We start from the raw sequence: 15,602 nt of genomic DNA, 5'->3' as shown, positions 1-15,602 counted from the left end.
ATATGTGATTAAGAAAAGAACCTAGGTGTTGGAAAATGACTAACTTACTTTTAAAAAATCATATGCATGTGTATTGTATGCATGTTCGTATGTGTGTGACTGAGTATGCTCACGTATGTGGGCTCGTGTGTGGAGGACAGGGTGACTTTGGGTATTTTCCTCAGGTGCTCTCTGGTCTTTTTTGACAGTGTCTTACATAACCTGGTCCTCACTGGTCTGGTTAGGCTGGTGGGGCCAGTAAGCTCCGGATCTTGGTGTGTCTGCCACCCCTGACCTTCTCCCAGTTCTTCCCTGGGTGCTGGGCTCTGGAGTCAGGTCTTCATGTTGGGTGACAAGTAGTTTACCAACTGAGTCGTCTCCCCATCCCCATAGCCTGTTAATTTATACACGTGCACAAGTGTTTGTATAAAGCTGTTTATTGAAGCATTGTTTCTATTAATAAAACCAACACACAGGAGCAAGTGCCAGGATTGAGGATGACTTAACAAACAGATACAGCTATTTAGTAGAATTCTACACTTGATAGGGTTGATTTATACAACAATAAATAATAATTTGTAAATAGTGCTACCCTAGTTTTAAAAATTAAACATATGTTTATATAGGTTTGTTTTAAGTTTCAAGAAAGTGTATACTAAGCTTTTAGATTTCCTTATTTTTTACCATGTTTATAAATGCATTGCTTCTGTAATTTAAGCAAATGGATAGAGATGCAAAAACAATATAAAGAGTGAATATAAATGTGCTAGTTATTTTGTTGCTGTGACAATACCCAAGGAAACAACTTAGGAATTAAAGATTTACTTTGGCATTAAGTTTTCAGAAGTATGAGTCTATGGTCAACTGGCTCCATTATTTTTCCAGCAAGATAGAAACATCATTGAGGAATGTAATGGGTAGCTGTTCTATGACCTCGAAGCACCTCCCCTAGAGATGTAGCAAGTAACTGCCCTACCTTCCTATGACCTTGAAGTACCTGCCCCTGGGGCAGAGCTCGGGGCTACCCTTAAGACCTGAGACACGTGTCAGCTGCTCTCTGCTCTCCCTCATGTGCTTGGATGCTGAGACAGACCAGCCTGAAGACCAGTGTGGGACTGTAACTCTGCCTTCCAGGACCCTACGATAAATCTCCCATGCTATAGTGAGTTTTCCTCCCTAATAAATTCCTTTACCCTTTAAGCAGACTCTGTGAATTTCACAACGGTAGGGGAAGGTCATAGAAGACAGCCATTCTCTTCTTGGCAGCCAGGAAGCAGAAAATTAACAGGGGACTGGGCCAACTTAGACCCTTCAAAGGCATGACCCCTAGTGACCAGCTTCTTCCAGCCAATCCCCCACATTCTCTTGTTTCACTACTTCCTAACAGTCTACTCAAAATTTCAATCTGTCAGTGGATTAAAGAGGATGGTCAGAAACATCATGATGTGGTGGTTTCAGGAAATAGCTCCAGAGACACCCAGATGTGTGCTTTATATCTTCCTAGGCTCCACTCAGGCTGTTAATTTGACATCCAGGATTAACTACCACACATACTATCTTTCATTTTTTAAATGCATGATATAGGTATAGCTTCTTGTTTGAGCATTTAATGGTCTGATATTCACAAGGCCATGAGTTCGACTCTAGCTTTTGCATATGAGGTCATATACATCCTTAAGTACTTGGGCCTGGAGAGGTGGCCCAGTGGGTAAGAAAGCTTGCTGTGCAAGCATGGTGTCTTAGTTACTTTTCTATTGCTGGAATAAAACATGAACAAGACAACTTATAAAAGAGTTTATTGGGGCTTACAGTTGTAGACGGTTAGATTCCAGGACCATCATGGTAGGGAGATGGGAACAGGCATGGCGCTGGAGCAGTAGCTCAGAGTTTACAGCAAAGAAAGAGCTAACTGGGAATTGCATGGGCTTTTGAAACCCCAAAGCCCACCCCCCAGTGACACACCTCCTTCAATAAGGCCACACCTCCTAGTCCTTCTCAGACAATTCACCAACTGGAACAAACATTCAGATATATGAGCCTTTGGGGGACAGTTTAATTCAGACTGCCACACATGAAGATTTGACTTTGGATCCCAGTACCAAGTACTTTGGATCTCAGTAACCCAAGTGCTGTAGTGGAGGAGATGCAGATTGGTGGCAGCCAACTTATCTCCAGGAGTAAGTCCCTCGAGGCACGCTAGTGGCTAGGCCTCTCCCCTGAGAACCTCTAACTGCCAGGTTCCACCCACAGAACACTCTACTCTCCTAACAGCTGGACCCCAGTCCTCATCCTACAAAAAGCTCAAGCTCTGGACTTGAAATTCCACCAATCCCCAACCTGGAAAGCTTCACCGTGAAAAGCTCTACTCCCTACCCTCAAACTCCATATAAACCCTGCCGCCTTTCTGTTCAGTTCCCTGCTGTTTCTCACCTGAGCAGAGGCAGCCACCCTCCTGTCTTCTTCCCTCTCAGGAAATCTTTTATGTGAGGTTTGTTGTGTGGTGTGACATTGTGGTATTCATTGGCTTCCGAATGACAGGATACCTTTCCATCCAGGTTGAAATGCTTGCACAGGTACAGTGATAAAACCTCTTCTTAACTTTCTGTGTTCTTAGAGATCAGTCTCTTAGCTTTAAATATGCTAAGCGTGTGTTTCCTGTAAGTGTGTCCTCAGCCCATTGTTTCGAAGCGTATTCTAGAAAATTCTTTTCCTGGGAAGAGAAATGTTTTCCCCCTTATTTGCTTTCCTTATATGAAATTTAGGCCCGTGATGCCTATAATTCGAACACCCCAACACTGGGGAGCCTTACTGAGAGTCACAGGGTCCAGGACAACCTGTCCTACAAGACGGGTCGGGAACGAGTGTTCAGTAATTAGAATGTTGGAGTCGGATAGATTTGGATGATCAGAACCGGGGTAAAGTGTAATATTGAGTTTGTTTATAGGAAATACTTGCTCTCATGAATGAGAAAGACTGGGTTGATTGGGAACCTGGTACTAAAACTGGGGAGCATCCAGGTAATAGTGAACACTGAGTACCTAGGAGGTTTGGAGAATGGTCACCCTGCAGACATAGGTGGGGGCATTAACTGTGGAAGGTCACCCAGTCAGTCCTTGTGGTTAGTACTGAGGGGCATTAACTGTGGAAGGTCACCCAGTCAGTCCTTGTGGTTAGTACTGAGGGGCATTAACTGTGGAAGGTCACCCAGTCTGTCCTTGTGGTTAGTACTGAGGGGCATTAACTGTGGAAGGTCACCCAGTCAATTCTTGTGGTTAGTACTGAGGGGCATTAACTGTGGAAGGTCATCCAGTCAGTCCTTGTGGTTAGTACTGAGGGGCATTAACTGTGGAAGGTCATCCAGTCAGTCCTTGTGGTTAGTACTGAGGGGCATTAACTGTGGAAGGTCATCCAGTCTGTCCTTGTCTTTAGTACTGAGGGGCATTAACTGTGGAAGGTCACCCAGTCTGTCCTTGTGGTTAGTACTGAGGGGCATTAACTGTGGAAGGTCACCCAGTCTGTCCTTGTGGTTAGTACTGAGGGGCATTAACTGTGGAAGGTCACCCAGTCTGTCCTTGTGGTTAGTACTGAGGTGGTTTTTTTTTTTAAAAACTAGCTTTCTAGTTGGGGAGTTCGGATGATTCAGTTATGGAAATTAATTGATGATACTGAACACCTGCAGAAATTGAATACTGCTTATGATGGCATCCTGAAATCTCTTGTGAGAATGAGTGAACATGAGAGACCTTCCTAAGCTGTTTAGGATAAATGTGTATGTATATATTATATATGATGAATATACACACATATGTATGTATGTAGGTATACATATATGTGTGTGTATATTCACTTTTGAGAGACTAAATTAGGACCAAAAAGTTAAGCAAGTGTGCCAGTGGTGAACAAGTGTGCCAGTGGTGAGCTGTGGCATGCATCCTGTCTCAGTGTATGACTAGGTCTTGTTTATGGGTCTAGCTTTTATCAGCTTTAGGAAGGTTTATGTGTACATATGTTTCTTGTTGCTAGTTTTGATTCTTAGGTTTCTGTGTCATTCTGGTGCCTCCTTGTGGGAGCTTTTTAAATGCCAATTATACTACAGATGAGGAAGCTAAAGATTCTGTTTTGTTGTGGTATATTTATATTCTAAGGAGATATTGGAGGTAATTTGGTACACTGATTTATAGTTTTGTGGCACACTATGAAATTTTGAGCTCATTAATTTGTTGACTATGTATTATTTAACAATATGTCAGGCTGTGGTAGTTAGTTCTTTTGAAGTGTCAGTGAAGAAAACAGCCAGAAACCCCTACTGTCTTGGGTTCTGTCTCCATCAGGCTAGGCAGGTGTAGGAAAAGGTTGGGTAGGGTGTTGAAGGATGGTAAGCTGTGGAGAGGGAAGGCAAAGAGCAGGAAACACGTATTGGGGATACTGACAGCCATTGCAGTGTGGGATATGCAAGGAGGAAGGAGGCTGCTCCTCATTGAGAAGTGGCTGATGGGAAGCTATTTCTTGTTAAGGGAACAGGATGAAGGCCCTTGGGCCAGTATATACAGTGAGTGAGGAGGCATGTCAACAGAAGATTGCTTTGTGGACTGTTGTAAGGACTTGGGTTTCTGCTCTGAAAATTAAAGCTATTAGAGGCTTTTGAGAAGTAGTTTAACAAGATCCTGTGCAGACTGGAGAGTATGATACAGAAGAGGGTGGAGTGGAGGGACTCAAGAGGCAACTGCTACATCCGAGATGGCGGCAGCTGCACCAGGATGATGGTCCAGGAAGCGATAGATAGACGTGGTCACATTCCAGGTGTAAAGTAGAGGCCAGAGGATGTGCCGAGACTATAATGCCAGTGGGGATGAGAAAGAGAGGTGTTAGGGGTGTCTCCTGGTTCCTGGGTGGAACTGCCTTCACTGAGACTTGGGATCCGTTGATTTGAGCATGGGAGGGCATCAAGGATTCACATCTGGGACATTTCCAGAAGAAGGGAAGAAACAGTGAGGACGAGGAGGAGGGTCAGTGGAAGAGTGCTTGTTTGCATGCGGAAGACCCTGAATTAGATCAGTAGATTCCCGACATGGGGAAAACAAACATTCAGTGAAAGGACCCTAATGTATATTTCATAATCATTTCCCAAATATTTATCAAATTGATACTGGATAATTGGAGGCGTCAACAATTAGCAAATAATGTAATCGTGGCCCTTGCCCTTCCTTAACCTACTGCATAGTAGAGTTATAGACAGTGAGCAGTGACAGACCTGGAGACTTAGAACTGGACCCAGCAATGGAGAAGTATCTGGGATGTTGGGAGTAAACAGTGGGGGCCAGGAAAGGTAGCAAATGCAGTAACCTTTGACATATAATTCACACACAGTAAACCCATCCTTTGACGTGTTTAGATGAGTTTCCATAAATCCGTGTGTTTATTACTCGTCAGAACAATGCTGTCATCCCCAGAGTTTCCAGTGTCCCTTTCTTGGCTACTTTTTAATTCCTTGAACTTTTTGTAATTGATTGTAAGAATTTTTAAAATAAAAACTGAGCCTCAAAGCTAGGGCCCTGTACATAGAGTTAGGTCTTTGTTTTCTGTGTCTCTCTCACAGACCTTCTGCTTTGAAAGTTGCCTTGGTCTGCTTGTAACAGCATTGGATGTATGTTCATTTTCCTTTATCAAGGTTGGAAGATATGCCTGTATTTCCTTAAAAGTTTATCTAATAGTTGGTGGATGTGACTTAGTGGCAGCTGACCAGCGTGTGTGGTGGCTTCCTGGAATGATATCATTTTGTTAGTGATTTGTGGTTAATTCTGCTAGCCTTCTGGTTTCCGCTCTTTGGATTTGCCTTTTTAATTTCTTTGGTTTTTGGCCTTTTGTGAATTACTGAGAGAAGTATGTTGAAAAATCTCTAACTCTTTCTCTGTGGTTTCCTCTTTGTCATTCTCTCAGTTTTTGCTTCTCAGGTCTTTGAAGTTGTGTTAAGAAGTGTATACACCCTTGCTGTTGAGTATATGGGTTTGTCCTTTTCCTTCTGGTACTGATGACTCATCCCTGGACCTTGTGCTTACTACTGTTCCCTGACCCTCTACATGCCATTGTTACTGTGACTGTTAATAGTAATTTAATTGATGTATTGATTGATTGATTGATTCTTCATTTCTCCATACTCTTCAGACGTGTTTGTATATAGTTACTTGCTGTTTAAAAGACAGTTTGCCTGCATGTCTGCCTGTATGTTTATCTGTTGTCCCCAGAGGCCAGAAAAGTTGTCAGATCCCCTGGAGCTGGAGTTTGCAGGTTGTGAGCGACCCTGGTTGTTTTTCAGTGAACCTCTTTCTTGTAACAAATTCTAGCTTTTGCTCACCTTAAAGAATTTGTATTTCATCCTCAAGCTGGAGAGAAGGGTGTTTTATCTTAGGGTTTGTTATCTCTCCATGTGTTGTCTCAGTGCTTTAAAGGAGTCATTTATTAGCTTTGGAATGCTCTTAGCTCTGTTCTGTAACTCCAGGCAGATGTTGTCTCTTGTACTTTGCTTCTTCAGTGCTGGGCCTCCAGCCCAGGGTCTTGTGCATGCTACACAAGCTCTTCACACCAGCTCAGTCCTCCAGCCAGGGTCTTGTGCGTGCTACACAAGCTCTTCACACCAGCTGGGTCCTCGGCCGCTGTGCGCTTTCTTTGGTTTGTTTGTATGGGTTTGTATGGTCCCTCTTTTACATGTCTGTATTTCTGTAAATTACTTTCAGCCCTGTTTTGTTGTTTCTAACTATTGCTTTCTTAATTTCTATGATTTTATTTCTAGCTCACAAATTTATACCTGACTCCCTTATAAGATTCCCAGGACTTTCCAGAAATAATCATTTTCCTGTTTGTTTGTTTGTTTTTCTCCTATTCTTGCTAATATCAAACATGGTTATTTTTAGGTTTTTGAAAACCCCCAAATTTGAATGCTGCCAAGCCTGACAATGTGAATTTGATCCCCAGGACCCACATCATGAAAGGAGAGAACCAACTCCCTCACATTGCATTATGACAATGCCTCCCATCCCCGCTGCACACATGATAAAAATAAAACTTTAAAAATTTTAATGTTACTATTATCTCATTTGTTTATCCATTTGGATTGAAATAAAATTCATATATAGCAGCCACTACGTTAGCCATTGTAAAGCACACAACTCAGTGAGTGACCTTTACCATCACCATTGTGCCGTTTCAAAACAAAACCCAAACCACGAAACTTCCTATCGGCAGCTGGAGAGCCCCAGCCGGCTCGGTGGAAGAGGCCCAAGGCGCTGCTTTGTGGTCTTACACTTGACCCTCCTTCTGGAGGGTAGCCTTCATTCCTCTTCCAGCTTGCTTTTGTTTCCCAGCACTTTATGACTTGTTATCAAGAGTGTTTGTTTGCTATGCCTTGTAATGCTAATAGTGATCCAGGATGTGTTATAGATTGGATTACAAAGAGTTAATCGGATTTGGAGGTGATGTATATTATTAAAACTGAGATGTGTGACTTTTTTTTTTTTAAATCGGAACTGAATTATTAAGTGTGTAAAGATATAAGCTAGACAAAGACCTGAAGGTGAGGTTTTAAAATTCTTACTAAAGATTAGTGATCTGGATTTACTAATAAATTAAAAGTTGTGTTTTTGCTGGGTGTAATCCCAGCACTCGGGAGGCAGAGGCAGGTGGATCTTTGTGAGTTTGAGACCAGCCTGGTCTATGAAAAAAGAAAGATTTCTCTACCTTAGGGATTCATTAACAATGAGTATTTATGATGCCTGCCAAGTGCTGCTGTGTTCACATCCGGAAAGCTACATAGTAACTAATTAGAGGTGACAGATACAGGGAGTTGCTGAAGTGGACATCAGCGTGAGGCCTGGAAGGAGGAAGGGAAGAAGGCAGGAGGAGATGTGTGGAGCATAGTGAGCGCGTATATCCAAGTCTTCCTACCTGCAGACCGAAAATGAGGGTTTGGGAGAAACTAACCAACCATTTGCCTCTTCCACCGTAAGACAGGTGTTGAAGACCATGTTTTATGTGCGTGCGTGTGCGCGTGTGTGCCTCTCACCCTTTTGTGAACTCTCAGATTTAGTGAATAGTTTTCTTCAGAATTTCATTAGGAAGCTTGCCAAAGGCGTCCTTTGGAGGTCGCTGTCTGGGTACCCTTCCAGGCCATCAGTAACATTGCCAACCAGTGACGGACCCAGAACTAAGCTGAGCTGTTGGACATTCTTGCCTGTCAGTACTAACGCCCCAGGTCTAAAGACAGCTCTCTTTGACGCCTCTTGCTCCTTTTCTGTGTTGTGCTGTTACCTCCTTTGTAGGTAAAAGTCTCCCATTAGTAAACATGCAAATATGTTCATTATGAAAGCACACTTAGGTTTTTAAATGTAATTTAAATAACAGTAGACATGTTAGAGATCATCAGTAAATGAAAAAATTTGTTTGGGTAACCTATTAGAAAATTTCATTTCACTGTGAGATTTTTTAAGTTAGAACACACTTTAACTGTAGTCTACTTTCCAATGCACTTGAAGTTATGAGGGATTATTAAATATGATATTAATAAGTTCAACTTTAAAAGGCATTGAAATGCATTTATTGTTTTGTTTTTATCCAGTTTAATAATGTAGACAGCAGCCATTCCATATGAATCTTTCATGCACTCGTCGACTGTTTCTCTTGTCTTACTAAGCTGTCTCTTTCAGCCACCCACACAGAATATGCCTATGGGTCCTGGAGGGATGAGTCAGAGCGGCCCTCCGCCCCCTCCCCGCTCTCACAACATGCCTTCAGATGGAATGGTGGGTGGGGGCCCTCCTGCCCCACACATGCAGAACCAGATGAACGGCCAGATGCCTGGTAAGTTTTCTCCTCTAAGACATTAACACCAGAGTTGCTTAGCAACTGAAACGACATGGGGGCTCAGGGGATACTAGATTGTTGATGACAGAACTGCTTTGAATGCCCCCGAGTCCAAGCTCTCCTCGAGTTTGTTAGCTACAGAGCTACGTGACCTGTATTCAGTGTTTATCAGGCTGCCCTAGGGCTTTGGTGTAGCTGACACACAGCATTCCTCTGATGAACAGAACTAGCTAAATTTAGTCTGTCTGAAACTATGCAGTCCAGTTGGCTTTAGGAGCTTTTGAGGGGAAAGGGATTGTGCCTTGACTTAAGAATTCAAACCTGTTCATGAAAAAGAACCATGGCGTTTATTTACCTAAAAATGTATTGATCTCAGAAACAGGAACGCTGCAAAAGAACATCTGGGGACAGGAACAGAATTGTCCCTGAAGTGCTGGTGTATTTAGTATTTCCTCGAAGATATTTCTGAAGCCAAATCTAGATTCTTATTAGTACATATGTATATGGAGTATCATTAATATGGAAATTGAGTTAGAAGCAGTATTAAAAGCTGAAAAGTAATACAAGCTCTTACATATTGAGCCGTTCCCTTTGTCCGTTTTTACTTTAGAGTCAGTATAACAGTAACCTTTTTAGGCTATGGGTGTTCGTCTTCTTAACAACTTTTGCCACAGTGTCCTTAAATTGTTCTTTATAACAACAGTTTATAAAACAGCATCAGTTTTGGTAAAGCATATTCGACCTTTAATTTGAGAAAATTTTTACTTTCCGAAGACTAAGGTTATTTTCATTAGCCAAAAAGAAAAGAGCACTGTTCAATTAGCAGTAGAGTAAATTACACTAACAGAATCATTTTTCTTATTAACTTGGATAATTGACATGCACAGCATAGTCTCTCCTTTGCCTGGTTGTGTGGTTGGTTGTGTTGACGCCCAAGGATGATGGATTTAGTCAAAGAAACAGAGGGGAACACTGAGCAGAGGAGACGAGGTGGTCTGCTTTAGAAGATTGATGTGTCGCTGGTAATGCAGGCGGTAAACGTGTTTCTCTGGTTCGTGTCTGTTTCCTGCTAAGGCTTTCAGCATGGCCGGCTCTCGCCCAGCATGGAGGTAGGGATGCAGGCATACTGTTTAGTTTGCAGTTAGGCTGTAGTTGAGAGAAAGCTGCTTGCCAAGTCACTGTGTGGCTCTCGGACACAGTTTTAGAACTGCGACACAGTACTAGTCCAGGTTACCCAGTTGGGAGCTCCGTGAGTCTGTGTGGTAGAACCTTTGATTAGAACTCGTACCTAGTCTCCTGGTTACACTGGGCCTAAGACCACGGAAACAGCTGAGAAGCATACAGTTATTGTTAACCTGATGTCTTGGTTTATTTATAAAGCTATATGTAATAGAGATACGTTCTTTCTTATTAAAATTTTCAGTGCTTATGGAGTCAGAGGAAAATTGAGGAATTGGCTCTCGGCCTTGCTGAGGAAGGGTCTTCTTTGTGCTACTGCACTGTGTACTCAGGCTAGCTCGCTGTGGACTCCCTTCTGTCTCTTCATGTCACTCGGCAGTGCTGGGATCTCAGGTGTGGCCACCGTATCTGGCCTCTTTATGTAGCTTCCAAGTGTGGAGCTCAGATCAACAGGCTTGCACGGCAGTAGATACTTTACCTGCTAAGGCACACCCGTAAATGACGTTTTCTGAGCAAAGATCATCAACCAGTGATGAAATTGTCTAGAATACTACAGAGCTAAAACAGTAATTTCTAAATACCCATTGCTGTCTTAAAAGAAAGTTTACTGTTTGGTGTAAGAGAAATTGGAAGGCCAATAGCTTATATATTCTTTCATCTGTTTTAAATTTCCTAGTGTTTTTTTGTTATTGGTTGGTTGGTTGTTTCAAGACAGGGTTTCTCTGTGTAGTCCTGGATGTCCTGGAACTTGCTCTGTAGACTAGGCTAGCCTCACACCCAAAGAGATCCCCCTGCCTCTGCCTCCTGAGTTCTGGGATTAAAGGCCTGTACCACCATGCCTGGCCCCTAGCGTGGTTTTAATAGTTTTATTTAATAGTTCATATATATATATATATATATATATATATATATATATATAGCTTTTTTTCAAATTTATAACAATTTATTAGTGACAATCTTTTGTTTGTGTTGATTTTGGTAAGCATAGAAAGTAAAAGTAAGTTCACACGCCTATGGAACCAAAATCAAAGGCACAGATGTTTCTGCACCCTCGCTTCTTCAGACGCTTAGTTCTGGGTCTGGGGGGGAAAGGAAAGGGGGCTCCTGTAATTTCTGGTTTCGTTTCTTTCCTTTCCCTTTCTTTCTCCCCTCCCCTCCCCTCCCCAGAAAGCATCCTGGACATAAACTTTACATTCATTGTACAGACAGCTGTTATGATACGGCCCTTGGGAGGCCCTGGCGGGTTGGGCCAAGGTGCCCCAGTGGGTGAGGGAGATGCGCCATGCAGACCCAGCTGGCTGCCACAGGCTGCGGCGTGGAGTGGTGGGAAGTTACTCACACCATGCAGACAGACACATGTCCATGTGGAAAGTTTTTATTATTAAAGGGGGAGAGAGAAGGAGAGAGGGAGAGGGAGGGAGGGAGGGAGGGAGGGAGAGAGAGAGAGAGAGAGAGAGAGAGAGAGAGAGAGAGCGAGCGCGAGCGCAAGTGAGGGCAAAGGGGGAGGGATTTTTTTCCTTGGAAGATGACATCAAGACTGGGCGGGTCCCCAAGGGGCAGTTCAGAATACTGCCAACAGCTGTCTCATTTTCTTCGGTGCCCATGTCAAATTTTTTTTTAAAGTATATACATGTTTTGCCTGCATTGTATGTCTGTACCAAATGTATTCGTGGTACCCCAGGAAGCCAGGGGGGCGTAGGATCCTCTGGGACTATACTTATAGACAGTTGTGGGCTGTGGTGGGTGCTGAGAATCAAACCCGGGTCCTCTGGAAGAGCAGCCAATGCAGTTAACCACTGAACCATCTCTCCAGCCTCACGCCTTCTTTATGGATGTGTCTAATCTGTACACTATTTTCTGATGGCAGAAATGAAGTTTCTAGTGTCTTGGTATGTCTATGTACATGCATATAGTTTTACATCCATACGTAGGTGTACCCCAAAACTTTGCTATGTGTGGAATTCCTAGAACTTAAATTATTGGATTACAAGTACGTTTTATGATGGGTGTAAAGTACCTTTTAACCTGGATGTATTGGTGAATGCCTGTAATCCCAACACTTCAGAAGTGGAGGCAGGAGGGTCAGGAGTTCTGGGTCATCCCATGCTGCGTAGTCAATTTGAGGTCAGTCTGTGCTGCAGAATGTGCTGTGTCATAGACAGTGCACTTTAGTCATTGCACACTGCTCTGTATAAAAACAGCACTTAGATTCGCATTCCTTCAGCAGTGCAGGAAAGTGTTTCCTCAAGGTGTGCTGGATCACTGTTTAAGAGAGGTCCCGCTGAACCTGGACCTCACAAACTGGGCTAGGCTGGCTGGCCAGCAGGCCCAGAGATTACAGTGTACGTTTCTGTTTTACACATGTTCTGGGGATCCGAACCCACGTCCTCATGCCTGCATGGTAAGCACTTCCAACTGAGCGGTGCCCACAGCTTCTAGTTTAGTGTTTTTGTTAGGTTCAAATTTATTTTTATGTAGCTAAATTTATCCATTTATTATGGCTCTGAGCTTTCAAGCATGTTTAAGGCCTTCCCCTTCCAAGATTATTTTCAAAGTTCTCGTGTTTGAAATCATCTTTAATGATTTGTTTTCCTTTAATATGTAAATTTTTATTATACACATGAAATTACTTTAGAGGAAGGAGTGAGGTACTGATCCAGCTCGATGTCCCCGCCCTCCGCTGAACTCTGTCCTGTTGCCAGATACAAACGTTACATTGTTGTTTATCACTTGCTGATATAGACGTTACATTGTTGTTTATCACTTGCTACACTGAGGAAGGTTTTCGCACTCCTGTGCTCCACTTGCCTGCCGACTTTTGCTTGTGTCTGCTCCTACCACACACTCAGTTACTCTGTGCGCTGTCCTAGCGAGCTGGACTCCTTCTTTATTCCTCTCAGACAGTTCCTGGTTTTCCAAGGTCAATTTCCTCATCTCTAAACTGGAAAATAGCAGCATGTACCTTGTCAGAGTCACCCATTTATGAAGTGTTTACTTATTTCCTGTTGACTAAATATTCACATTGTTGCTTAGGCTGTTACTACGGTAATGAAAAAGACTTGTGCCGTGCATCTCTTGAGCTCATTTTCCGTTCTGACCATTTCTCCTCGAAGGGCCTAACCATATGCCAATGCAGGGACCTGGACCCAATCAGCTCAACATGACAAACAGTTCCATGAATATGCCTTCAAGTAGCCATGGCTCCATGGGAGGTTACAACCATTCCGTGCCATCATCCCAGAGCATGCCTGTGCAGAACCAGATGACAATGAGTCAGGGGCAGCCGATGGGGAACTACGGTCCCAGACCAAACATGAATATGCAACCAAATCAAGGTAACTGCTCATCACTCCTTCCTCTTTCCCAGCTCTGGCCCCTTCACGTCCCTCCTCCCAGTTCGTGATCTCTTCCTTAGTTATTACTGTCGTGTGTGTGTGTGTGTGTGTGTGTGTGTGTGTGTGTGTGTGTGTGTACACGCGCGCGCGCGCGCGCACGCTCGAACATATATGCACATGCATATACAACTTGAGTCCATTTAGCCTTGCTGTGTTTATGGCTCACCATTTGTGATCAGATAACCAATTTTGGAGCTTGTTCCTGAGGAGCCTGGTTCTCCTTTCTGGGCAGCCGTTGACCACTTGAAGTTCTTCATCTAGGTGTAGGACCTTGTGGAATTTCCTCTGTCATGTCGGCAGGTCAGCAGGTGGTGTCATGCCGTCTTGTGTTATTGAGATTTCATGGGTCCATTTTGTCGTTACTCTAACGGACACTATCTAGCACCAACTCTCCTGGGTCTGATTGGCTCTTCCGGGAATTCTGTTGAGAGGGGGATGCTTTTAAAGACAAATTCCCACTCTCTCATTGAGGCCGGCCTGAGCTTTGGGAAGGTCTGCCGCAGCCTCTCCACTGCTTTGAACTTCCTTATTTTCCTGAGTAGAGTGCTGTGGCTTGTCGGTTTGCTTTGGTGATTTACGACAGAGTCTCTGTCCTAAGTGGGAAGCGAGTCACAGTTGTGCTCATGAGAAAACAGCAGTGAGCTGAAGTTGCCTTCAGTCTTTTTATTTGTGTTTAGAAATTAAATTGCCCAATTTGCCTTTTCAAAATTGTTTGCCTTTTGCACATTTTATTTGGAGTTCTGTGTTGTTGAATTGTTTGATAATGCTGGTCACTGGATAAAGCAGCATTTTGTTTCATGCGGGAACACTGGGGCACACAGTTTGCTCTCACAAGCACACTATCCTAAAAATCACCAGCCTGGTCCTCTTCACTTGCTGGGGGCACTTGTGATGACTCTCCTGTGTTTGAGGCAGGGACGGTCCTTCTGAAGATGGGGTGTGCCTCTGTGCCCATAGATACTTAGCGTACTGGAGCACGTTACAGTTTATTGTCAGGCTCAGTGAAGTTGTTACCATGTTCCTCTTTTAAGTGTCCTGTCAATAATAACTAAAAACCAGTAAATGGAGCTCTGTTCTGCTAATTGCTGTGTTAAAGAATTTGGCACATTGCCTCCTTAAAGATATTTCAAGTACAAAATGTAGTGAGCCTTGATCTTTATTATAGAAAAAAAAAAAAACCTCAGATCACTCAGAGGTTCTCAGATAAAGGAAGAATTGGTTGTGTTCACATTATTTATGATGAAATATTGTAATTTCAAAATACTCATACAGTCGAGGCTTTTTATGATTTTGATGAGATATGCCCAAGTTAGTTATCTGGGGTCTATTGGATGGGAAGCTGACCTAGCAAATGAAAGTTTCATTAAGAGGTTTTTTTTGTTGTGTCATCATAAAACAGTTCTTTTTTTAGGTAGTTTTTGTAAAAATAAGCCACGTATTTTACATTTTTTTGTTTAGACATAAAAACACGGCAGAGGTTAAAAGCACACTGCTTTGCAAATAGTCCTATTTTAAAAAGCTTGAAAAACTCTAAACATGAAAAGGAACTTTTTTACATTTTTTACCTCTCAAACATTTCTCACAGGACCCAAAGTCCTGGGTCCAGTCCTAGGTACTGTTCCGCTCCCAGGTCTCAAGTTTAATCAGGGTTGCTTTTATGTTTTGTTTTGTACTAAAAATGGCAAAAATCTTTAGACAAGCCCCATAGTTACACATTTATCTTTGTGTCAAGAAACACTAGAAAACTGTTTAATAGTACTTACTCTTGTTTTCCACAGGGCTGTGGCGGGGTGGTGTGCTTTGTTAAGATTTATTGATGTGTGTGTTTGCTTCCATGGATGCATGTGCACCATGTGTGTGCTGTTGCCTTTGGAGGTCAGAAGAGGGCGCCCCTGGAGCTGGAGTCAGTGGATGGCTGTGAGTCACCATGTGGATGCTGGGAACCAAACCCAGGTCCTTGGCAACAACAAGTGCTCTAACCCCTGAGCAACTCTCCAGCCCCTGTGTGTTTGTACACCTCTCCTTTGAATGTGAAATTAATGGGGAAAAGATAAACTCCCAAATTTTTTACAGTGTATTTTAATAGTCCATATGAAATAATCTAATGTCTACTGTATTCATCTTTAGCTTTTAGATAGCTTAAGAAGTAGAGAAATACCACTGGTCCTGATGTACTTAGGGCCTTGTAGGATAGAA

General features: G+C 43.0%; 1 protein-coding gene across 6 annotated transcripts in view; it reads left to right on the top strand.

Moving 5' to 3' along the window:
- Ss18 (SS18 subunit of BAF chromatin remodeling complex) overlaps positions 1-15,602 on the top strand; it is a 67,079-nt gene that overhangs the window by 29,794 nt on the left and 21,683 nt on the right. For all 6 annotated transcript variants that reach the window (XM_052741584.1, XM_052741582.1, XM_052741581.1 and 3 more), the window contains 2 exons: positions 8,676-8,829; positions 13,125-13,346. In XM_052741584.1, coding sequence (XP_052597544.1) covers positions 8,676-8,829; positions 13,125-13,346 — 376 coding nt within the window. The remainder of the gene's footprint in view (positions 1-8,675; positions 8,830-13,124; positions 13,347-15,602) is intronic.

Source organism: Peromyscus californicus, unplaced genomic scaffold, assembly GCF_007827085.1.
Source record: "Peromyscus californicus insignis strain IS unplaced genomic scaffold, ASM782708v3 Scaffold_17__1_contigs__length_78620276, whole genome shotgun sequence".
NCBI classification, from domain to species: domain Eukaryota; kingdom Metazoa; phylum Chordata; class Mammalia; order Rodentia; family Cricetidae; genus Peromyscus; species Peromyscus californicus.
The sequence above is the reverse complement of the archived record's forward strand: the minus strand, read 5'-3'. Positions and strand labels throughout refer to the sequence as shown.